Raw genomic sequence first — 26,044 nt, 5'->3', positions numbered from 1 at the left:
ATGCAGGTTTCAAAATTAGTTCGAAATTAACAACAGCCGTCCCGCAGCCCATCCTCATTCCTCCCTATACTGTTAAACCTCCTTAAACCCCTCTTCTTCTTCTTCTTCTTCTTCTTCTTCTCTCTCCTCTGTGTAGCTGCCCTCGCAAAACCCAGGTAAAAATGGGAATTTTTGAGCCCTTCAGAGCTATAGGTTACATCACAAGCTCAGTACCTTTCTCTGTTCAAAAGTTGGGTACTGAAACTTTCGTCACTGTTAGCGTCGGAAAAGCTTGGCAAATCTACAACGTACTTCTCTCTCTTTGTTTTTATCTTTCTATCTTTGTTATATAGTTGATTTTGGCAATATAACTAAAGCTTTATTTTATTTTCTCATTTTTTTTGTGGGCAGTGTGCTAAACTTAATTTGGTCCTCGTTGGTAAGTGGGCATCTTTCTAATTGCTAATTCTCAATTTTGTTTTACTGGGCAATATTTATCTGTTGTTATTGTGGGTTTTGATTGTTTGTTTTTTTATTGATTTTGTGAAATTTCTGTAGTCAACTTATTATTCTTGACGGAAATGAGTGCCAAATTATTCTTACAATTAACCCAATTGTAACCGTTATTAAGAAGGGGCGAAGGATAGAGATGTTGGAACGTTTTATTGTTAATTTGTTCGATCTTTAGGGAAGAAAGTCCAGGTTTTTTTTTGCACCATTGTCAAAACTTTGCCTCAATCTGCATACTATGTGATTTGATTCATTTTAATGTAGAATATAAGGATACTGCTTTAGGCTGAGTGTGTTGAAGGTGCCATATCCCGACGTCTTACTTATTAATGCCAATATGTTATATAAGTCTTGTGGGAATTTTAATTCTCTTGTTCGTTGCCAACACATTGTTGACAATTGATTTTCTGATGCTTTTATGATCTTTTTCTTTGGATAATGGAGGTCCTCAACTTCCCAAGAAAATTCGGGCTCTTGCTTCCTATCGTGATTATACTTTTGCAGCATATGGGAATAAAATTGCTGTGTTCAAGCGTGCTCATCAGGTTTGTGATTGGAGGCTCTTTATTAAGTGCATATTATACATATGAAAGATTCTGTAACCTGTCAATAACTGCTGTCGGATACTCTATAGGTTTTATTTGCTGTAAGCATACAATATGTCTAGCTTCAGTAACAGCAGAAGCATGTACGAATTATGATAGATGTATATAGAGTTGTTAGCCAATATCCGTGGTTGGAGTGTTTGGGGTGGTTATACTTTCGCTACCTTTTCTTGCAACTTATTTGTACTAGCACTCACATGTTACTCAAAAGAGACACTATTTCCCTCTTCCAAAATTTATATGTAAAATAAAGTTTCTGGTGAGGAGAAAGCTTCAATTTTAGCAGCAATTGAGATAAACTTGATACTAATTACTAGCGATGAAAAACAGATAAGGAGGCTCAGTAAATCCCTTTCCCTGAGAGTGCATTACAGTGTTATCTAATCAAAGTAAAAAAATGAGTTTCGAATCACGATTCACTACCTAATTTAGTTAAATCAGCCAAAAGTATACCACTTGCATTGTTGCATCTAACGATTTACCTTTTTCTGAACATAGTAGTTTGATAGGGATTTAGCGAATTTGGTAATACTAGTATGTTATATTTTTCAACTTTCAAGGTAGGGAACCATTTACTTTTCAATTGTGAGTTTTGCAAGATTATCTTGGCATAAGCTCTTTGAGGTGGTTGATGTTTTGGATTTGTTTTGGAAGGTGGGAACCATCTCGATTCATTAGCATGTTTCCTACTTCCCATATCCTGTGGGTGTTGTGGGTATAGTAGATTCACGCGGTGTTCCATAGTAAAGGTTTTTAATGAATTCTTATGTTGGATGTAGCTACTTGATTTGGCCTTTCTTTATCCTTATGGGGCGACAGTGTTATTGGCACCATATTTTTTTGAAGAGGACTCTATGACCTCTATTAATATACATATAGTTTATATATTTCTTTAGCAGAAATTCTTATCTGAAAAAATATGCTGTTCTTAGTACATCGTAACATATTTCTGCTCTGATTTGCTGCTAAAATGGTTTACTATGGTCATTCTGGATTGATTTTCCTGACGTCTAAAGGTATTAATATGTCTTCCACTCTTTATTGCTCTCTTTCTCTTTGGCATTTTCTTTTCCACACTTAGAATGATTACATTTCGGTACTTCATGGTTATATTCTAAGTAGCTCTTCAATGAGTCCCTCGAACTAATTAGAGGCAAGAGTCAAGACTGTGTATGTTTGGCAACCTTGCCATTGGTGGAAATTATAAGATGTTGAAAAGTTATTTTGGAATAGTTTGGATACCTCAAATTCAGATGTGAACTTGTTATAATGATAAATGAGCATCAGTTGTCTCTATCCGGCTGTAACCGTTACAGCTTTGCAGTAACATATATATCTCTCTCGGATGTCAAAAGGAGAATATTTTGGTCGTCTGTTCATATCCATCTGCGAACTAGCTTGTATGTTACACATTTAGCTGAGCATGCAACTCATTTTGCTGGCTCTCGTTACCGATTTTGCAAGCTACCATGACCCATCTCTTGAGTTATCTCTGGCAATGAAACCACAACTGGAACAGTCTCTTGGCTACCCTTTCAATATGGAGAGAAATAAGGACAGAGTGATGTGACATCTGAGAAGTTTGAGGTGCTGTTGGCTCAGTTGTTCAGATTTCGGCAGTCATCGAGTCACTCAGCTATTGGGTTGCTTCTAGGAGCGGATCCACATTCAAAGACTTTTTATGAGGCAGCATATGGAATATTTGAGGATGCTAGATGTTGAAAAAAGCTGTCTTTCTTGCTTGTGGGGAGATTAAGCTGCTCTAATCATGTTTTTCCAGTAATCCACTCTACTATCTTTCTCTTTTAAGGCTACAGAGGCTATCTCTTTTGCGTCAGTTTTAACTTTTGCTTGGGATCTTTAATATAGGTCTCCCCACAAGAGGCTGATAATGGAGGTCACTTGAGGTTTTCGTTCTTTAATTATTTGAGGTTCTAGATTCCAGGTGGGGTGAAGCGATTCATGAAAGTCTTTTATTCAGTCTTTATCTTTGCCAGTTTCTTTTATCCCCATTTTGTAGTAGCCCACATTATTGGAAGGATAATGTTCGATATAAGGTGGAAGCTTTGTGTGGACGTTAGCATTGGCAGGAGTAATGTTTTAGATATGCTCCAAAAAACAAAAATCCGAGTTGACTATCTCACTGAATATGTGTATGCTTTGCCAAGTTAATAGTGAATCCCACTTGTCTCCATTCTCGTCTGGTATATTATACTTTCTGTGGACTGGGCATCCTAGGATATTTACTTGGCTTGTTGTTCTATATTTTTTCTGGCTTACTTTCCTTACTTTCACTTTCCCAGTTTCTTTGTTTACTCTCTTCAGCTTATTCCTTTACTCTCATTTGTCATGGAAACAATTTCCCTCCAACGCTAGCTATTTTAATTGCATCATTGATCTTATTATTGATAATTAAACAGGTTGCAACTTGGAGCTCTCACAGTGCAAAGGTCAATTTATTGTATCTATTTGGCGATCACATCTTGAGTGTTGACGCTGATCATCATATGTTTATATGGGCATTTAAAGGAATTCAACAAAATTTAGAGCCACTTAGTCATATCTTTCTGGAAGGCAAATTTTCCCCGACTTGTATTGTGCATCCAGATACTTACTTGAACAAGGTAAAGACCTTTCTCCAATCTCATTTTAAACTGTGTAGACTATCTTTTTTCCTTTTCTTGATCTACAAATATTGCAGCTATACTTGAAATCTGAAGGAGGATTTATATGGACATATTGTTGCTGTTTCTCATTTCTTAGTACTGTTAGACGGCTTTTAAAGTTCTATTTATGTCCAGGTTATTTTTGGGAGCCAGGAAGGCAATTTGCAGCTTTGGAATGTTAACACAAAGAAAAATCTGTATGATTTTAAGGGATGGAATTCACCCATTTCTTGCTGTGTCTCGTCTCCAGCACTAGATGTTGTTGCTGTGGGTTGCGCTGATGGGAAGATCCACATCCATAATATTCGTTATGATGAAGAGCTAGTCACATTTGAGCACTCTATGCGAGGTGCTGTGACTGCTCTATCGTTTAGCACAGGTAAGCGTTTTGGTTCATTAGGTTAAGATTTATGAGAAATGTGGGTTAAAGCAAATCAAGGGCCAGCTTGAATTGACGAGCATCTGTTTCCTTCCAGGGAACTTTTATTTTCTGTAGCTAGAATGACATCGTTTTGTATTGAATTCTCTTACAGGATACCCTGCTCTCTATGGCTATAGAATTTTGTTTTTTCTTTGATCCCCTATTTTCTTCTTTGTGATAAAATCTTGACAATTCATGTAAAGGGAAATATGTAGAAGATGGATGGAGTAGTTTTACATAGATGTTTTTGGGTAGCGTTAGTAGTTGGTTGCACTTCTTTTTAAATATGCACTGTTGGGATGTATCATCCGAAAGACATATATTGGGTAGCAATATTGAGATGCCAGAAGAATTCAGATCCAAAATTTTGGTCCTGGATGTTATTTTCTGTTAGTATGTACAAGAGTGGGGGAAGGCCAAGATGATGCACGTCATAGTTGTAATGTGTTGGTGGTGAACTCTGGGAAACTCTGGGAATATGGTGGAAACATTGCCATGTAAGTAGTCATTAAAGAGATAAGTGACTTCAAGTTATGGGTTTGAGAAGGTGATTCTGAACAGGGGGGTAATGTCGTTTGCAGGAGGTGAGTATTTGATAAACGGTTCTGTCAATGTGAAGATAGGTGAAGGCTGTGAGGATGGGGAGGCCAAACGTGTGAGAGATTTCTTTGAGTGAATCATGAAGATGTGTTATTGTGGCTGCATAAGAGAGAAACGACTTTCAGTTCTGTGTTTGAGAATGTAATTCAATCCAAATCTGGCAATGCCATCCAATGGAGGTGAAGATGATGAACATCACCAAGCAATTTGATCATTAGTAGAGATTTTGAAATTTTGCTCTGAAGGATCATTTGTTATTTTATTGTAGTGAGGATTTACAAGTTTCTCCATTAAAAACTTGTACTTACTTGAAAGTTGAGGATTTTAGCAGGTGGTGAGAATAGAGGACGCAAGAGAGGGACCTTTGAAGTTATCCTTGTATTCTATCCTTTGTTTTATAGTTGAAAAAGAAATGAAGTTTAATTGTGTAAAGGGGTTTCTGCATCAAAAGGGTGGTTTGCTGGTTTTGCGTGTGATTACTGGCCCTTGCTTTCATCTCCTAGTCCTTTCACGCATGAAAGAAGTTCGTTTGAAGTCAGGACTAATTAATTTATTTGCTAGAGTGCTCTAGAACTTTTGGGTCTGCAATTTTTTGGACACTTGAGAAGTGTTGGTGCTAAAGAAGACCTGTGAGGAAATGTGCCATTTCTTTGTTTCATGTTAAAACATAAAATTTCTTCATAGAGAGCTTGTACAAATGACCAGCCAGCTGCCACATAATTGCTAATTAACCCCTTCTGGAAAGCAATAATTTTTGATACATTTGTAACTGCATACCTTTGGTATATGTGCTTCTTCAATAACTCTTCGTGCGTTGCTTAGTTTTTGTTTGGACATCTCCTCATATCAACTTATTACTAATATTGTTCACAGATGCATAAATGTCAAAGATTTTGCTGCCTGGTATAAGGACCTTGAGGGACCTGTCGGAACTAGGAATAATTGATGCTTATGCAAATATAAGATACACTCAATAGATGTTGCGTCATTGCATATCCGTACTGTGATGTAAATATTATAATTTTATAGGCAGGAAGGCATTGTGTCAACTATTAAACACCTGGTAGGTAATAAAGAGTACCCACAGTACCTGTGTTTGCTTGGATCATTATTCTACTGCATCCAGTAGATGATCTATGAAGAAGTTAGAAAAATTATACAGAGCTTCCTGAACTTAAAGATGGGCATCAAGTTAACTGGAATGAACTTTTCTATCCTCTCCATGTTTTAGTTAATTGCTGGGAGTAAAATTTTAAACATAATTAGTTTATTTGTGTTCGTGAAGGATTGTACAATTTAATTTTCTGCACCATTTATCTAAGCAAATTTGGTATACCAGATGGACAACCTCTTTTGGCATCTGGTGGTACATCGGGTGTCATTAGTGTGTGGAATCTTGAGAAGAGAAGGCTCCAGTCCGTCATAAGAGAGGCTCATGATGGTGCAATTATTTCACTCCACTTCTTTGCCAATGAGCCTGTACTGATGAGTTCATCAGCAGACAACTCTATAAAAGTAAGTCAAGCTTCTATGTTGTTGACAACTAGTTTTCGTTTGGCTATGCTTGACTTATCACTTGTATTGATATCCTTTCACATCATTTATTGGCCCGTCATATATGAAAATGCATTGCATAGAAAATTGATTTATGTATGAAGAACTGTGATCTTACCAGGATCACCACTACTTAAATGTATTCAGAGAGTTGTTAGTTGGTGAAAGGAACAGTATTTAGGTCTGTTGAAATTTGTTCTACTTAAATGTGTTTATGCATAATTGAACTGCTGGGATTATTAAAAATTGACCTAGACCTGCTTGAGTATTGTGGATATTGGATTTCTTCCCTGAAGGGAGATTTTTATGTGCTAATTCCTGCTGCTTCTATTTTTATTTTTGGCCTAGGCTCTAATTTTGTTTGAGTAATTTCCTTTCTCGCATGTTCTCCATTCTTTTGCACATTGAAAGGTATTGGCTTTCCATATGGGCTTGTAAAAAATGCAATAGTTATTAACAATGTGTCAGGTTATGCAAAATAAGAACTATAGGCTGCTACCAACTTTTTAGTCTGTGACCCTACCTTAGCATTTTGGATATTGGCACTCGAATTACGTAGTATCAGCATCTTTGCTATTAGCTGAAATCTTCTATTTGTCAATCTCCAATTACCTTGATTTTTGTTAAACCTTTTATCAAATTCCTTCAAATCATGTCCTCTCTCACATTTTCTTCATTTTTTTGCCACCTGAAATTTAGTGGTTGTCATACCAATGGGGTCGCTGAGTTTAGTAAAAGAAATTAGGAATCCATCAATTTGTAATAAAAGCTCTAGATTACTGCCAATTGCAGCTTTTATTCTGTGAAAGCTACTGAATTTTGTGTTTTGGAATGTCATTTTGACAGGATATTCTCCTGTGCAGCTTATGCTTTACTAACCTTTTTGCCTCATGTAGATTATTGTGTTATATTTCTTTAAATTTCCTTTGTATGCTCCGATCTAATTGTGAGGACCTAGAGGCCATTCATATCTTCAGCAATGAAAAAGTGAAAACTTTCAACTTCTTCACCCATTTCAAGTTTTCAACTAAATCTTTTTTTTTCTTTTTTTTTTGCAATACGTTTCGTTCCCAAAATTCTTGATATTCTGACTTTCTTTTCTTTTCCACGACGCCCTTCTATTTTTGATAAAATTATCCTCTAATTCTCATAAAGAAGTAGAGATTTGTTTAAGGTGAAATCTGTTGTTTTTTTTCAATGAACTGTGAGGATTATTACAAGAATCCAACAATTTTAGTATGTTATTCAGACTCGGATAAGGCGTCTTCTCGGATCCGGTACTTTGTAAAAATGTCAAGTTTTTGGTTTAAAATGAAGTATCCAAGTGTCGTGTCACACACAACACGAGTCGACATGCGACACTTGAGGTAAATGGAGGTGTTGGAGTAACAAAACGGTGTTGACAACCTTGTTGTGAACTATAACTTAATTTTTATTTATCTGGCAAATAAAAAGAACTTTATTGAAATTTGAAAGGAAATACAAACTAACAAGGTTACCATTGAGACTAGAACCTGCAGATCTGAAAAAATTGCAAATATGTTGCGTCACTATGTCCTCAGTCCCCACCTTCATGGGTTGTACTGTGGAAATTCATCATGTGCAGACAGATTTTGATAGTAGGCACTGCCTGTGTTGATAATTACATCTAGAGGCAACCTTAGAAATGATTTCTCTGATAACAAACTCATGATTTCTGCTCTGATCTAGAAATAATTGCATTTCGGTGGAGCCTAACCTGAAACTTTTAGGGAACAGCATTGCATACAACTCTAATCTATTAAGTGCCAGGTCGAATGTCTTAATGAATTTCTGTAGCAAACCCTGCATTAAGTCTTTTGTGCTGTAGTAATATAAGACTTGGCCAAATCTCTGCTGCAAACTTAAACTTAACAAATAAATGCTCAACAGATTCTGGGAAACTGTCATATAGGAATGTGTGGAACCAATCATTGAGCAAGCTTATCAGTGGTAGGAAGTTTATTGAGGATAGCCAACCATATAAGTAGAAAGACTTTTTAGAATTTGTTTTGCTATTTCATAAAGAAATATGTTACTTCTGTTCTTGATAAACTCTTAAGATATATTTTAGAAAGACACCAAGCAATTTAATACCTTCGAGCATGCCTTTAAAGTTTAAGCTATCATGAAGCAATATATCTACAAAATCTAGGAACCTCAAGTTCTGCTTAAAATCTAATACCAGACTGTAGCAATGCAAAAGCCTCAAGAAAAGGAATTCTTGCAGGAATTATTACTGTAAGAATAGGAAAAATAGAATGCAACTTTAAAATTATTATTAAGGCTTGAATCAGACAATATGAGTTTGTTGAGAAAGAATTTGCTTATCATATCCATTTTGGAGCATGAAAGGCAGCATACAAGATGTGCAGTTGCTTTTCATGCTTCATTCCTTCATCATTTAGGCATATTAACTGTTTCTTGATTCACTTGGCTTTATATTTCTTCTAAATCTCCTTTTTCTTTTCTTTTTTGCCTTGTGTTAGATGTGGATATTCGACACCACTGATGGGGATCCTCGTCTTTTGCGATTCCGGAATGGTCATAGTGCACCTCCACTTTGTATAAGGTAGTGTGTTATATATTCTGTTAAATTTCAGATTCTAAAAAAAATTCAGAGCTTTCAAAACTTTCTGATAATGTTTATAATGTGACTTTATACATGTCGATATGTAATTCATTCTTAGTGCTCTTAAAGTGACTAGTTTCTTAGCCCATGCAATGCACGGGCTTTGTTATATTTTAGTTTCTTTTACTAATGAATAATAAATTTTAACTTTAGCAATTCAATTACCATATTAATTAGGGTTTATTCTATCTTATTAAGTCTTAAATTCTAAGATCATGACTAAATGAAATGGGTATAAAACAATTACCAAGAGATCATATTAACCAATTGTAGAATTCCTACGTGTATATCTTTGAAGTTCTTGGATCGTTGGTTGCTGATTTTTTTTTTTTTTTTTTTTGTGTTGGATGATATGGTCTCTCATACGGTTTATGTGGTTTATCAGATTTGGGATTTCGATGGAATTTCGTTAGCTTGTACTACCTTTGTTTCTTTTTAATCTATGCGTTTCATTGTCACGCTTTCAACGCACAACGTTGACCATTAATATCTCTAATCACGAGTAAGTAGAATTTGTAAAAGTTGGTGTTCCAAAATACATGTTTAGACAAATCTAACAAGATCTCACATGAGTATATTTTTTCTTATGTATAAACCACAAATGATGGTTAAAGTGAAGTATGTGAATAATGGTGAAGTACAAAGTGTGCAGATTAAAAAGAAATGAAGAGGGTAGTTGCTTGAAATGTTTTTTATTAGCATCAACTTTTAGTTGATAGGGATGGCTATTTTAATACTCACTTCATAGAGAAAGAGGAAGTGAAAGATGAAGATATAAGGGAAGTTAAATGGGAAGGGAGTAGACACATTGATGATGAAGGAAAGGAAAAGATTTGAGCCATAGAAAAAAACGCATTCGCGGTAACGGTCGCGTTTTCGCGGGAACCCCCCGTAACGGCCAAATAGAACGTTTCGCGGCCGTCGCGGCGTGAATTTTTTGGAAAAATTCACATAAGTGGCAATTTAATTTTGTTTTATGTTTTTTTCTTTAAATTGTGTCTAATAGTATTATAAATGCACTCTTTGGGATATTTATAAATATATTTTAAATTTATTTATTTATATAGTTTGAAGTTCAAAGTTTACTACTAACAAAAAGTAAAAAGAAAAAAAAAACCAATGGTTTACACTTTACTATATATAGTTGTTCAGTGTTTGAGAGAGAAAGGAGAAGAGAAGAGGTGTACTACTCTTAATTGTGTTGTGGTACAGCTGCACTGCTACTTTTTAAATATAAAAAAAGTACAGCTGTACTGCCACTTTTTAAATAAAGCATTGCTTCAGTTTTTGGTTCACGTGGTACCATGTAAAAAGTCAGCAACTCTTAGATGAGAGAAAAGCCCCACGTCACATCTCCGATTGCCGTCGTCGGAGAAGACAACTGGCAGGAGATTCAACGTCATTTGGCTCGCCTCCATCCCACAAGTAAAAGCCCCATCAATTAATTTCTTTTTGTGATGGATCTTGTCGTCAATTTCTAGATCCAGGTTTTCTCCTTCTCCCTCTTTCGCTTCTTCTTCTTCCTTTAACTTTTTTCAGAAATAACGGGGATTCTTATATAAAACCCGTTACAGAACGGTATCGCGGCGAGTTTGTTGTGAATTCCAACTCCCGGCGTTATAACGGCGTTTCTCGGAACGGTGGGTCTGAAATCCGTTACAGAACGCCGGTTTTGTAACGGAACGGACGAGTTTTTGATCCCTGATTTGAGCTCTTAAATGTTTGTATGCGTAGTAGTCTTCACCGTAATTTTAATTATGAGTCCCCCTTATCATTCAAGGATTGGATATTTTGCACGAAGGGTATTATGCTTGAAGAGAAGTGGAACTAAATTCCTTCGAGGCTGATTTTATCTCCTTCCTTTCAATGAGCCACCTTGTTTCTCCCCCTATGATGATCCTTTCTTAAATTTGTCAATTAATCCTTCAATGAATTTCAACAAACCCCACAAACCTCGTGAATTATAACCTCTCTCGAGAACACTAACTAGAAAGATAAAAGTCTTTGTAATCTCTCCCCATATTTGATGAGCATCTCTACAATACAAAGCTGCCTAGCCTTGTTTATATAGTAAAGTCCTACCCCTTTTTTCCAAGAATCAAATATTCTATCCCTAGAATACATGATTTCTTATTTTCTTAATTCAAATATCATCTTACTAGGAAATAAATAGTCTTAAAATATATAAAGTAAATTCCAAGTAATAAAGAAGCAATAATAGATGTGTTAAAATCTGTATGCAGAATCCCTTGCGCGGGCACACAAGTTTTTCTACTTCTAATCTTGGTGTAGGTGCATGTGTTTACTCTAGGCAAGCGCACAAAATCTTCTATTCCATTACTCTTCTTCACCTACGAACTTCCTTTAACTACTCCCATAATTCACCACGTGTCTCCTGGACCTACTATCGTGTTGGAGTACTGGGCTTGCATACCTAACAAACTGTGGGTAATCAATTTAGACAATGTTAGGGTTTATTCCAAAAGAAAAGAACGGATCACAACAATTATCAATATCTTTAACTACATTCAGATGAATTAGATGAAAATCATCCTCGCGACTACAACAAATTGTTATACCGTCTCTCTGAAAATTTTAGTGCGAAAAATGTCCTATGGTGCAAGATCTACTCAACGATTGTAGTTTTAATGAAGGAAACATTTATTTATTTCAATTTGTTATGTATTTGATAAATTCAAATTCTCTTGTAGATGTCATATGACTCTTTATTAATGAATTGATTTTACTAAATAAAATTAAACGAGTTAGCCATCTAAGGAGTTTATTGTAGGGAATTTGCACTCGGAATCGAGACTAATATGGTATTTACGCTGAAAATATTAGCAAGTTGAGAAAGATTATATCTACTCACTCTTAGACTTTTTTCATTACAGACTTTGGAAGAGATTGTTGTTTCCCTTTTATTTACTTGGGGCACTTATTGTTAAGAGTTGATATTTGCCCTCGGAATTGACTATCAAATATGATTTATAGGATTATGGTCGTATATTTATTTTCTCTTATTTAAAAGGTTTAAGAGAGGACGGAAAGAAAGAGAAAATCTATACTGAAAAGTGGCAGTGTTAGTGATTCAGGGAGGAGACATCAAAAGGACCGGTTATCACGGGATATGTTCTAGGAGGCGGTAGGAATAACTATCCATTACATTTACGCCTTTGTTTGTGAAAAAGAGTTGTCGCATATATACTCAAAAGTGGCAGTGTTAGTGATTCAGGGAGGAGCCCGAGCCCGAGCCCGAGCCCGATTAAGGCTCCATCACCATCGCCCCTTTTCTACCGCTCCGCAATCTCATGACTTATTGCATCTAACGACCTATAATCTATCAACCAACCATATGGTGGTCTACACCGCTTCCCATCAATACTATTGCTTCAATGAGTTACCTCACTCACTTACAATGATGTTGGATTTTTTCAATTAATGCCAAACTGTTATCAATGTTTTTTAAATTGCACTAAATTTGACTGTCTATGTTTTGGATCTAGAGCCTTAATGGCCCAATTTGACAACCACATGTTTGGATTTGTGGCAGCATCCATGAGAAAGGATTTGATTTGGCTAGCCCATTTCTCTTTGTGTGTCTTATGAAATGAAAATGCCTCCTTAATTTGCAGCTTTTGCTTTTTGTGGTCAATTTCTCCTCAATCTTTAGGATATGTAGTTGAATTAGGTGGGGTAGGCAGAAGTACTTTTTGCTAAACTTTTAAAAGTGAATCAACATTGAGACGTCATTCGAGGACAAACTGGAAAGCCAGAAAGCAAAGAAACGAAGGAGTAGCACGTTTGGGATCTAGTTCCTGTCTTGCCTTCTAGTTCTCCAGGTCGAGTTGCCAATCCCAAGCCGGTTTCAAGTAAAGTCAAGGAGCTGCTGCCCTCTCCCTATCGGTCGAGTGGCTCATTCGAGAGTAGGATGCTTGATGCCCTCTCATTGGTTGTGGGAGTGCAGGGGTATGTTTTTGGGTTTAGGACTGGGAAGGTTACATGGTTTTTCGAACTATTAAGCTCGGGATGGAGGCCAACCAAGCCGCAGTTACAAAGAAAAAGAATCGTTTGCCTGCTAGCTTTAGAATGAGGTTACTGAGGGGCGTATTTCCACTATATAATAGAGGAAGAGATCTAAGATCTCTTTTCGCTTTGGTTCGATAAAGCCAAATTCCTTAGCTTTGCGAACCTTTGTCAAGCCATATGAGTCATCGATTTTTTTAGTCCATGAAGAAAGGGAGAAATTGAATTTAGTTGCTTCCATCAATGGAAGGCAAGTTAGTAAGGAAGCATTGGTCTCTTACCCGAGTTCAATTGTGAAAGAATTGTTCTCGCGGTAAAGTAAATATAAAACTCCCTTCTTACTTCCTTAGGGTACGTCCTCTATTGCCTTTCATTTTGGAAAGTCAGATTTCTATGTTGGCTTCGGTACCCCGTGAGCTACTTACTTTTCACTATTTCTTTCGTTGAGTAAGGCAAATGCAGATTGTTGAAGAACGGAAAAGGATTCGAGCACGACTCAAATGCTTCTTGGATAAAAGCAATCTTATTCTTACCCAACCGGGACTGGGCAAATACATCCTTCAACGGGAAGCCCTATGCAATAAATGCTTTCATGCCCTATGGAGTCACGTAAAGGGAAGAGGGTGCTACGCTTCCTAAATAGAATTCTTATTCTTAAAGGGACAACCATAAGGACACCAAAAGGGACAACCATAGGGACATCCACCACGGCTTGACGTACGGATGTTCCTAACCACAAGTCAGACCCAGCTACCATCGGATATAACAACGCAACGTCTTTTCACTCAGGTTTCTTCCACTAGCAAGGTCCGAAGCGTCGAATAGAGATCCAAGGCTCAGTTAGCATGTTGTGAGCGACAAACCTAAGACACTAGGGTTCCCTAAACTGACATAGCACAACTTTCGAGAGGCAAGCCCGTTACTGGCGTTCACTACCCTTACTAAGACTGTTGATAACCGTCTTCAAGTGAGATTTGAATTCAGTTTGTCTTTCGGCTAAGCCTTTCGTAAGTCCCTATTCTATTAGGATATATCTAGTTTTAAGAGTCCTTGCTATATAGACACTTTATGGCAAACAATTTCATTCGTCTATTAGTGATTGCTCTATCCTGAACTTCTATTTAGTGAAGGCCTTATGACTGAGAATTGGAATTGGACCAATATCTCCGAGCAACGACTTTTCCTTTAGTCTATCATGACGGAAGACCCCCGTTGCCTGGGATCTTGGCAACTTCCTGCTTTTCAGCAAGATATTAGCCTTTATTCTGACTTACATCTAATCTCAATATAAATATAAAGTTAGAAGAATTAGTTATTTAAAAGCGCTTCTTTTAAGAAGGAATCTAGTTCCATCTTTTTTTTGATAGTAAACCTCCTTAAGGGATTGTAATAATTCTGGTTTTACACCATTTGGAATGTTTCGCTCATATTGAGAAACTTTATCCAGTGGCATTTGATCACATAATTCAATTTGTTTTCCATTGGAAGTGGCGCATATTGTGGTTGTTTCAGTACTTTTGTAAGCCTTGCACCTATACTGAGTAATGGCTGACTTGCAGCATCAAGGTCTAACCTAAAATTAGCAAAGGCGGCCAATTCACGATATTGTGCTAATTCCAGTTTCGGACTACTGCAGACTTGTTTCATAGCTTTCAACTAAGCGGCAGACCCTACGCGACTGACAGATAAGCCGACGTTGATAGGAGGTGTGGAAATGTCTCCGAGATATGGAGGTCTTGGATACTGGTGGTGGCTTTTGGTAGTGGAGTTAGGCAGTGGAACTTAGAGGTGGTATGGGATAATTGGTCGTCTGGGCATCTAGTGGTTAAGCTGGTGGCAGTGGCTGACTTGTTGGGAATATTGGTGCATTTGTGTTGGGAAACATAGGTGGTTGAGGAGCTCTTCAAGTCTCGACCCAATAATCTGAGAACCCAAAACTTTAGGGGAGTGAGGGGAATCTGGATTCTACAATATGGATTGATTCAAGGTAATAAGATCAATTAGTAATTAAAGACATAAAGGGCAAAGGAGTAAGCATAATCTTTGCTTGCTTCCCTTAATTTTATTGCAAGGCAACCTTCGTAGTTCCATTTTCAGTCATTACCCTAGCCAACATGACACTCCACCTAGTGAAGGTGCTGGCTTCTTCACAACCTCATTTGGGAATATCTTTTATATGTTTTTTCTACTGGTAGGTTTTCATTTCTCTTCTTTGATGATAGTAGAAAGTTCTAAATTTTCTGCATTGATTTGAAAGGAGAAAATGCTGCACTAAGGGGACACAAAAGCACGGTGAAACTCATAAGCACCCCCGTAATTTCTATGTATCAAAAGAACATGGTTTTTGAGGGTTCTATATCTTCACAAATATACAGTATTGGAAGACTAGATGAATGGAATTATTTTAGGATAGTACCACTAGATCATCATGGTGGCGTGAATCATATGAGAAGGCGCTTAAAACCAGAAAGGTGAGAAGGAGTAATGTGCATTTTATTTTTAACTAAATGCACATCTTAATATATGCATTATTTTTGAACTTTAAGGGCATCTTTTTTTTCTTTTTCATGAAATTTTGTTAAATTTTATTGAAAAAATTAACTTTTAGTTCCAACAAAAATATGCACCTTTTTTTTTTTTTTTTGGTGAAAACAGGATGCTAGTATTAGTTTTTCATTTTTCAATTTAAACAAAAAGATGCACATGGTCCTTTTCTTTTCTTTCTCATTTTAAGCATCTTCTCATTGCATCCCCCCTTCCCCACACACATGATTGTGTATCAGTTTCACTTAATTCGCTAAACCCTTCGGATTGCGGAACGGGTAGGGGAACACAATTCAAAAAGTTGAGAGAATTCGGGATCACATTGAGGGAATTTTGTTTAGTATGAAACTTGGGAACATAATTTGTTTTACTTGTTTAATTCGCTAGCTTATTTTATTATACAATTAGAAGGAGAAATAAAAATGAATAAGAATGCCCATTCATATTTTTATATGAAAGTATGTAATAGATATCCTAGTTGATATGTTATAACTTGTTACTAAATAATCTTTACCAGATAAACAGAATAGCTTAGCAAAGACAGCCAATTCCTTTCCCGCTTAACATAATTAAGTGAGTACTTTGATTTCAAAAAGAAAAAGGATAAAAAGAATATAGAAGGTCTGAGGTTGACAGAGAGTAAAGGAGAGAGTAAAAGCCTTCAATCACGTGGGTCATTTCCACTCTCCAAAAGTACCTAACCCTTTTTACTCCCAACCTAAATTAAAAATAAAACACAAAAACACCGAAGAACAATGACCAAGCCTCAACAGCGCCGGAGAAGACTGCTGCCGAGAGAATCTTCAATGAGTTATCACATCATCCTCTTCGACTCAACCTTATTGACAAAAGCCCTTGACAAAAGCCCTAACAATAAAACAAAAACATGTTAACTCGGCAGTATTTTCATTTCAGCATCTCCTTGCGCCCAGCCCCCTCAACTTATTAGCCTTTCTCTCCTTACCCGTGGAACTATTTGAAAAGTGGGTAGCAGCCTCCTGCATAACCAATTCAAAATCCTGTTTTAGGGAGGTTAACATTGAATCACACATAGAAAGCGGCCTTTTAAGCTAGTAGCCGCATCACTATTTTGTCTTTGATTACAGATCTAGGGTCTTCTTTTCCCAAGCCCTAGTTCAAAAAATACTCTACATCTTCTTGCATTTATTCTTCAAAACGAAGACAGAAAGCAACATCTAAGGGTTTGGTGCGCTAATTTGAGAGTTCTAGATCACGCACCACCACGATTTGGAACGTGTGCGAATTGCATTTAGGAAGGGACGAACTCAGATGAGATTCGCGGGTGGTGATAACGCTACATGTGCATTGATGCTTATATTTGATCCTTTGTATAAGTACTTATATATGTACAAATACATGTTCTTATTTCCTAACACATTTATTTGTCCAATTCAGATCAAATTCTTGTTTCACGAAACTACTCTTTTTTTTTTTTTTTTAGCTTTAGCATATTGACTTTTGACACTATTCACAAATTTCACTTTACTTTATTCTATTATTTATGCACAAGGAATAACATAGTCATATTATCTTGTTAGATTGATGTTGTGATATAGTTTCATAATATCAACTTTTTATAATTTCTACTTCAATTAGAGATACTGATATTTAAAGTGTATCGACAAACATGACAAAGCCTTTGGGTACAGCAAAATGAAATGGAGGGGGTATTAGGCAACGTAATTGGTAGTTAATGTCCATCTTCTACTATTATTCTGTTTCTTGCCGTGTCATTTGGGAAGAAGTTTGTGGTGTGAGTGTGACATAACTGCTTGAAGAAGATCAATTGATCGAGCATAGTTTTATTGTCGTCAGAATTCATTTATCACAAAAGGCCACATTGTTCAAACAGATTACCATAGGAGGGCCTTGCCAATGTCACCACAAATTCACCCCCCCCCCCCAACCCAGAAAAATATATCAACCAATAGAAAAAAGTTAGTCCCTTTGTCCTCAATTGACTGTTATAACCTAACCGTATCACTGGTAATGAAAAGAGTGATTTTCGACATTCTTGCAAGGGTAACTTCTTTTAAAGAAGGAACATGTGCCATAGTGATCAATCTTAATTAATTTGTCTTTTCTAAATTTGACCAAATTGAATACAATAATTTGTGCCTTCCGAATTTCATCTGTTTTCTTGGCAGGTTTTATGCGAATGGGCGGCACATTTTATCTGCTGGCCAGGACCGAGCTTTTAGGCTTTTTTCTGTAGTCCAGGTATAATTGCAACTTTGTTTTAATCAGTTCGTTTGCTAGATTTAATCAGCAAACTTGGGTTCCAAGTACTTGGTATGCTTAAAGGACATTTGCTTCTAGTCATCTGATTCTTTTTCATCGTTGCAACTATGGGTGGATACTCTAATTTGTGGGTGAGGATGGTACTGATTTGGGTTTTTGCTGTTTATGGTCCATCAACTGTAGATTTAAAGGTGAATTTGTAGATATGTCCATGTTAGGAGTAATCGAGTATTAGAGTGGATATTATACATTCATAGATTGTGAATGATCAGGCTTGGAGGTGAACCCATTGAAAGCGATAACTTCCGCTGCAGAACTTGGAGTTTTTTACTGAAATTGCAGCAACTATAATGGATAAATAATTAATTACCTCAGTTTGATTGTTTTGTTAAATATATAGATCATATTCTCCCCAATGTCTCTTTTGAGAAGTAGAATCCGAATATTAAGGGCTTTTTTTGGCCTATCATTTTTTATGGCACCTATTATCAAATGTTACATTCTCTTTCCCCAAGTGTGTATGCTTCTTGATAGCCACCATCCTTTCTTTTAGATACTAGGCTGCAGTTATAAACTTTGGCTTGCTATGAATAGGAATGGATGATGGGTGTTATGACATTATGTGAATTTCTGTTTGGTAGTTTTTTCTAACTTTTTTATTATGATTAGGATCAACAAAGTAGGGAGCTTTCACAGCGTCATGTGACTAAAAGAGCCAAGAAACTGAGGGTGAAGGTACACAAATGCACTCCTTATATAGTTTGATTTATTTTGGTACGTAATCTTTTTAACTTTTTGCTTATGATTATGCTGACTCCTTTGTGCTCGTCTTTTCTTTTCTTTTTAACTCGTTTTTAGAGTTGTCTAGGAAGGGGAACCTGATAAAAATTTCTAAGCCGACATCAGAATATAAAAAAGAAACAGCAATATGAGGAAAAAGAAAGGACTATTTTTAGAATGGTAACTCAAAGCAACATCTGGTAAAGGGGTAATTATGGATGGTATATTTAGACATCACCCAGAGCAACATCTTGTGCAACTCTAAAATGGTAAAGGGGTAAAGCCAATACTATTTTTAGATTGCACTTATATACGGCTTTGTTTATGTAAAACTGGCTCGATAGTCTGGTATTTAAGTTTTATACTTGTTGGGAAATGTATAATCTTGTCAGTTCTTTGTTTTTCGTCTATGAACAATTGAACATCTTTCACGTCTATTGTTGCACACGACTATGTGGGTTTTAGTTTTAGTTGCTCCATGTGTGGGCTTGCAATAGCAACTTGAATAATGTACTGAAACCTTCTTTATTTTTCTTCCGAGGTTCTCTTCTATTTAAATGAGTTAGATGCTTCTGATCATTTACTTGCCTTTAATGTGTTTATGCTATAGTGGGCTTACTTGGCCATTTGTTGTCTTTTTCGTTCTACATTAGGCGGAAGAAATAAAACTGAAGCCTGTTGTTGCATTTGATTGTGGTAAGTTATTCTCTCTCAGATAGAGACACATTCGTATGTCTTTCCAAGTCAATCTGGCTTTATCATTTTCTGTTGTTTTTGGCTTCTCAGCCCTTTAAACATTGAATGCTCATTGGAATACTGTTTGATAGATTGTTTTGTGCTCCAAATTTTGTTGATTGAAGGCACTATGTTTTATGAGTTAATGGGATCTTCAATCTTATGCTGCTTTCCTGAAGAATAATTGAAAGATTTTCGGCCGCACAGATTCTTCTTAGATTTACAATAGCAATTATAAGATTGATAGTCTTGGACTGCATTTTTGTGATGTGATAGGATGAAATAACTGCACTTCAGGAGTTAATGGTTTGAGCATTTACAAACTTTTGGAACCAAGAAATTGTTAGTGGATAGATAAAGGACGTGCTTATTTGGCTTAGCATAGAGGAGGTATCAAGAGATTCGTGCAACTCTTTTTGTCATATTTGGGTGATGTCTAAAATCTAACTTGGTTCAGGTTATCATGCACAGTAAAAAAAAACTGTCATGTTTAGGTGAAAATGTTTAATTTTCAAACGTCACTATCTTGTTGTTGCCACTTATTAGTTGTGGGTGCAAATTTAGTTAAACTCGCATAATTTTCATTTTATTTAGAACGAGTTTGAACCACACAACAATTAGACCGACATTGTTGTACGGCACGGAATGCCGGGTAGTGAAACATTGTCACGTGCATAAGATGAATGTGACAGAGATGCATATGTTACATTGGATGTGTGGGCATACAAGAAAGGATCGATTGCGGGATGAGATTATTAGGAAGAAAGTAGGGTTACACCGATTGCGTTTAAAATGATGGAGAATCGTTTAAGATGGTTTGGACATGTAAGACGTAGACTAAGTGATTCCCTTATTAGGAGGCTGGAAGGGTGGCAAAGTGATAGGGTTTTAAATGGTAGGGGAAGACCTAAGAAAATTTGGATGAAGGTGACTGTTCTACTTTGGATTGAGGAAAGTATGGCGTTGGATAGGGAAGTGGAGGGAGAGAATATATGTTGGTGACTTGACTTGACTTTTATATATGTTCCCTTTTGACCCCTTTTCTTTTTTTTTTAAAACCTTTTCATTTGTTTTCCCTACAAAGTTGTTTTTTCTCTCTTCTTCTGTTCCTGGTTCTCTTCTATATGATATTTTTCAATGTGTTTATTTAATTTATCTTTCCTTACGTTTTTTCGTTTTTAACTTTTCTTATTTTTCTTACCCCTCATGTTATTTTTATTTAATTTTTTTCGTCTTGTTTTTCTTTTATGAATTTCACTTTCTCCCATTTCCTTGTTTATTCTTTTTTAACTTCCCGCTCTTTTCTTCTTTCATTGGTCATGGTGACGATTTCCTATGACGATTCATGTTAGCGAACCCCAAATCATTATGAGACTAAGGCTTTGTTGTTGTTAGATAGAGTTTAAACATGTATATAATAATTCATACTTCTTGGTTTCTTGGTCTTTCTGTTAGTGTAAACTTCTTAGGAGTGCCATATGCATCTGGATCTCCCGAGAACTCGACAATTCTTTGTTCCCACTGGCTTGATTTGGTAACTGTTTTGCTGATTTCTTATTGATAATTTCATGTGTTGAAACCACTTTGCAGCTGAAATCAGGGAGCGTGATTGGTGCAATGTGGTTACTTGTCACATGGACACTACTAAGGCATATGTGTGGAGACTCCAGAATTTTGTGCTAGGAGAACACATACTGAATCCTTCAGATGAAAATCAGACTCCGATAAAGGTAAAGACCCTGTGCCGATCACCTCTGCCTTTTCGTTTTTTCTCAAGCACATAAGACAAATGCCAAAATAAAAGAGATGGTTATATAAGAAGACGGAAAATGCTATCAATGGTGTTTGCATCGTGGGCCGCATTTGTACAAAACATTGCTTTTGACATTGACCACTCTTCAGGGTGTCGTTTGGACTTTGGCCTTCTTAAAGTTGCATGTATACGCTGGCAAGAGCAGATCTGCGCGTATTTCTTGAAGTTATGATTTTCTTTTATAGTCATAGTGGAAAACTTCGAACTTCTGTTGTTTCTTTTGTTTGTTGCCTTCCTTGATGGCTCTTAAAAGTTTGCTGTTGCAGTGCATGGAGACAAGGTTGTTAGCGGAGAATTAATTTATAATTGTAAAATTTCTTTGGGAATTGACTTAACATATGGATTTCCTACAGTCGATATTGAAAAGTGCTGGTAGTATTTGTAATTCATCGGCATTGCTGATCTATTGCTGAGACTTTAGAGAGTAAAGTCATGCATGCTTTCTTTGAATCCTAATTTTTTCTTTGTGCTTTCCAATTTTTATTTCCTCCACCCAATAGATTTTTTATAGGAAAGTACCAGGTGACCTGTTGTACTGTTTTTCAGGCTTGCACTATCAGTGCATGTGGGAATTTTGCTGTTCTTGGGACAGCAGGTGGTTGGATTGAGCGGTTTAACCTCCAATCTGGGCTTAGCCGTGGCAGTTACTTGGATAAGTCCGAAAGGAGGAGTTGTGGCCATGATGGAGAAGTGGTTGGAGTGGCTTGTGATTCAACAAATACCCTGATGATAAGCGCAGGATATCATGGTGATATAAAGGTATATTATAATATTGTACCTCAGCAAATATAATTTCCAAATTCCTCTCTGTATGTGAAGCAGCAGCCAATGCTAATAATTGACCCTTTCCAACATGTGCTAATATTCAGCGTATATTACAATTTGGCTCATATCTGTCTTGTGGGTTCTTCTTTTCAGAAGACTGGGAAAATTTTTCACATAGAAAGGCTTTGTATGACATTAACTTGCATATTTGACTTGTAGAGATGTTATATAAATGCATGAATGGCTGATTTGATCCAGCTAATGTGCTACTGATTTTGTGATCTTAGCTATAACTTGGTTACCTTGTAATTACTTCTTAACTTTCTTCTACTGGTTTTCACTAATCACTGCTGGCTGAAACAAGAATATGTAAATTGTATATTGTGGAAGGGCTGGGGGGGGGGGGGGGGGGGGAGTTCACTTGTGGGATGTTTCTTTTGTTGCTCTTTTCTCTTTTGAAAGCTTACTGAATTCAGGGCCAGGATTTAGTTATATATAGAAAGAGCTGGTGGGGAGCGAAGGGGTATTGAGTATTGACTTCTGCAATATGTGTCTGTGTGCTTTGTAATCATTGCACTAAGTTTCCTGATTGGTGATGGCTATTGTTCAGTGCAGAGTTTTTTAACAATGATTTGCAAGTCCTTTTCTTGCCTCTTAATGAGATATCCTGGGTTCTGCTTAGTTATCCTAACTTAAAGCTTGTGCTGCAGGTATGGAATTTCAGGGGACGTGAGCTGAAATCCAGATGGGAAGTAGGCTATCCTGTGGTTAAGATAGTGTACCATAGACCCAATGGTAGGATTTATGCTTTAATTTCCTTTGAAGACATTTATAGAATCTAGTTTGTTTCTCTTCCATTTCCCTACATATTGTCCATTGAGATTTATTGTGACATTCCTTAACTTTCAGGATTGCTGGCTACTGTTGCTGATGATTTGGTCATCCGTATATATGATGTTGTAGCACTTAGGATGGTTCGGAAATTTGAAGGCCATAAAGACCGTGTTACTGATATGTGTTTTAGTGAGGATGGAAAATGGCTTCTGTCGTCCAGCATGGATGGTACCCTTAGAATATGGGATGTTATTTTAGCTAGACAAATAGATGCCATCCAGGTTGATGTGGCTATCACAGCACTGTCTTTGTCACCCAATATGGACGTTCTAGCAACTACTCATGTCGATCAAAATGGAGTCTACCTATGGTAAGAGAGTAAGAGACTAGTTTGCTTAAAAATTGGAGCTCTATTAGAGTGTGTTTGGTATGGAAGTACTATAAAGCATTTTGTGGTCTTGTCTAGCTATCGCCTGGTACACTTGGCATTTTCATTTATGTGGTACTTGCTTCTTTTGTTGACTGTTTTAGTAAACTAAAGATGTTTGGTAAAATCAGCTATAAAATGTTAGTTGCTAATATGTAAAACGCCAAAACTTTATTTTCAGGTCAATAAGTTGCACTTGTCAATATTTTTTCTTTTGGCTACTAGTTGAAAACCTTTTGCAAAACAAGGCCTTTTTGGGAATGCAATGTGTGATACATATTCAGGGAGCCATGGGATGTTAGTGGATAGACGTGTGCATTGGTCCTTGCAGGTCATGGGCAGTTAGTCGGTTGGTAACATTTCTTATGTAACCATTGCAGGGTTAATCAAGCAATGTTCACAGGTTCATCTAGTATTGATTCTTATGCTAGTGGGAAGGACATTCTGCATGTCAAATTGCCATCCATTAGTGCAGCTGAGGGCAATAAAGGGACTGATGTCGAGGAAGGTGATACCAAGAATTCACTTGTGCAAGAGTCTTCCACAGTTCCCAAATTTGACCAAACAATGCCTGATTTAATAACACTTTCGCTCTTGCCCAAGACCCAGTGGCAAAGCTTGATCAATCTGGACGTTATTAAGGTTCTTCCTTGTCCTTGCTGAATATGGAAGTCTCTGCTGATTATGACAGTTACCATAAGACCCAGCAGCAGGATGTGTGCTCCATCTTTATATTGCTCTTGTGTTTATATAACATAATGTTTCCTTTTGTAATTTGCAGGTTCGAAATAAACCCATTGAGCCTCCTAAGAAGCCTGAAAACGCACCCTTCTTTTTACCTTCCATTCCATCTCTTTCAGGAGACATAATGTTTAAAGCAAGTGAGGTAGCCAATGAAGAGTTGAAGGATGGAGATACTGAACACAATCTGGATTATACAACTGGTTTGCCTCCATCACCATTTGTGCAAGTGCTCCAGTCTGCAGTAGAATCTAAGAATTGTGAGTTCATACTCTTTTTAAGTTTATATTGCCGATGCTCGAGTAAAATGGTTGTTTATTATGAACACCTTGAAGCGTAAACTTCTTTTCTAAATGTATGGTTGGCCATTTCCAGGCCTTCTGTTTGTTTTCTTATATAAGTTGAAGTATATTATCCATTTTCCATGTTTTTGGATAGTCACAAGTTTGACAGCCCGCTTGCTGTTAGAGAGACGAACAGAACTGAAAATGATATAGGAATCAGACAGAGAAGTTGGCCAGAAACAATATAAAAGGAAAACGGAGCTTGTTTAAGATGTTATTCCTGAGTATGAAAGTTGAATAAAAACTTAATCGGCCATCACAAAATTTTGCTACCTTGACTACAATATATGACGCATGATTATATCTAGCAATATTGTTTGCTTGAGTGAAAATTGTGTGTTTATTACTTTGCTTGGTTTAAAATTGAGCATTAAGAATCTTGAAGGACTTAACATTAATCGGGGTAATATTGCAGTTTCAGCATTCACCCACTATATTAAAGGTTTATCTCCGTCATCTTTGGATATGGAGCTTCGGATGCTTCAAATTATAGATGATGACGAGTCACTAGAACCTAGTAAAAGACCGGAGATGCTTTCACTTGACATGCTTCTGGATTACTTCATTCATGAAATCTCTTGCAGACACAATTTTGAGTTCATGCAGGCTGTTGTAAGACTCTTTCTAAAGGTTCGTTCTTTTCCTGTCTGTTTTCATCATTCTTTTGCCTCTGCCCCTCCCCTAAAAAAAAAGGAAAAAAATGGTTGATACTTGGAAGGACCGGATGTTTTGGTTTGTATTCCGCAAACAAGCCAAACATACTATTTTCTGCGAATTGCAATAGCAACCGTTTGGATTTTATTGTTATCAACTGTGGTCGGATCTTAGGATAAAAATCGTGGATGCAATCGTGATCACGGTAACGCTTTGTCGCTGAAGCGGCTTGTAATGGATGAAAAGAATGGATCACGGCCGACGCGGCGTGAATTTTTTCCAAAAATTCACATTAATATGTTCTAACCTTATATGCGTTGTTTTAGTTTATGAAGCATTATTACAATATAATATATTCAAATCTGTCAGTATATGATGTTTCATTAGCTATATAGTTAATTCATAAAATAATTTTGGCCAAATGCTTGAAAAGAACTGATGTGATGGGGATAAAAACGTTCTGACTCGGCGAGTTTGCGTTACAGAACGGACAACGAGGCGAGAAGTATATGATTATTATTATGGCATTCCATAACCGGATTTTGCATAATGGCAAATCCAAAATCTATTACAAAACTACCAAAGTGTAACAAAACGGGAGAGTTTAAATTCCATGGGTGGGGTACAAGGCTTCTTGGTAACTGTTAACATCCATAGATGTGTGAACATATTTTCCCTGCAAATTTTCGCTGCAGATTCATGGAGAAACAGTGAGGTGTCAATTAGAACTCCAAGAGAAGGCACAGAAGCTGTTAGAAACTCAGTGTGCTGTGTGGCAGCAAGTGGATAAATTGTTTCAGAATGCTCGATGCATGGTTGCTTTCCTCAGCAATTCACAATTTTGAAGGTACTAGAATCTGACATCCATAGCTTGTGCTTTTTCTCGGGAAAGAAAAGGAATCGCAGCCATATTATGCCATAGAAGAATGGCAATTCCACATCCATGGCGTTGTGACAAAAGTTGACGTTACTGTCAAAAAAGAAGATATACAAAAGCTGACGTGTGTATCATTTGAGATCTTACTGGAGGAAAACTGCTATAATGAGGCAACAAAAATTGTATGAATAGCTTCTTAGCTAAGAATTTTGAAAAATAATATAATTGTGTTTTGTAGTATCTATTTTATTTTCAAA

General features: G+C 36.7%; 1 protein-coding gene across 1 annotated transcript; it reads left to right on the top strand.

Moving 5' to 3' along the window:
• Positions 1-26,044, top strand: LOC104896690 (U3 small nucleolar RNA-associated protein 21 homolog). The gene is made up of 18 exons (XM_010683459.4): positions 1-287; positions 391-418; positions 934-1,034; positions 3,515-3,718; positions 3,896-4,139; positions 6,121-6,296; positions 8,843-8,925; positions 17,724-17,796; positions 18,487-18,552; positions 19,251-19,293; positions 20,923-21,062; positions 21,692-21,904; positions 22,621-22,705; positions 22,820-23,114; positions 23,552-23,813; positions 23,953-24,172; positions 24,672-24,886; positions 25,606-26,044. The coding sequence occupies exons 1-18, from the start codon at positions 162-164 to the stop codon at positions 25,753-25,755; spliced, it is 2,724 nt and encodes a 907-aa protein (XP_010681761.2). The 5' UTR covers positions 1-161; the 3' UTR covers positions 25,756-26,044.

The sequence above is a fragment of the Beta vulgaris genome, chromosome 6 (genome assembly GCF_026745355.1).
Source record: "Beta vulgaris subsp. vulgaris cultivar EL10 chromosome 6, EL10.2, whole genome shotgun sequence".
Classification (NCBI taxonomy): domain Eukaryota; kingdom Viridiplantae; phylum Streptophyta; class Magnoliopsida; order Caryophyllales; family Amaranthaceae; genus Beta; species Beta vulgaris.
This window is presented reverse-complemented; position numbering and strand designations above follow the sequence as displayed.

Excerpts from the sequence above, each read along its gene's own strand:
- LOC104896690 (XM_010683459.4), top strand. The coding sequence starts at position 162 with ATGGGAATTTTTGAGCCCTTCAGAGCTATAGGTTACATCACAAGCTCA. Across the intron at positions 8,926-17,723 it reads GCACCTCCACTTTGTATAAG|GTTTTATGCGAATGGGCGGC; the intron begins GTAGTGTGTTAT and ends TTTTCTTGGCAG. Across the intron at positions 22,706-22,819 it reads AGTGTACCATAGACCCAATG|GATTGCTGGCTACTGTTGCT; the intron begins GTAGGATTTATG and ends CTTAACTTTCAG.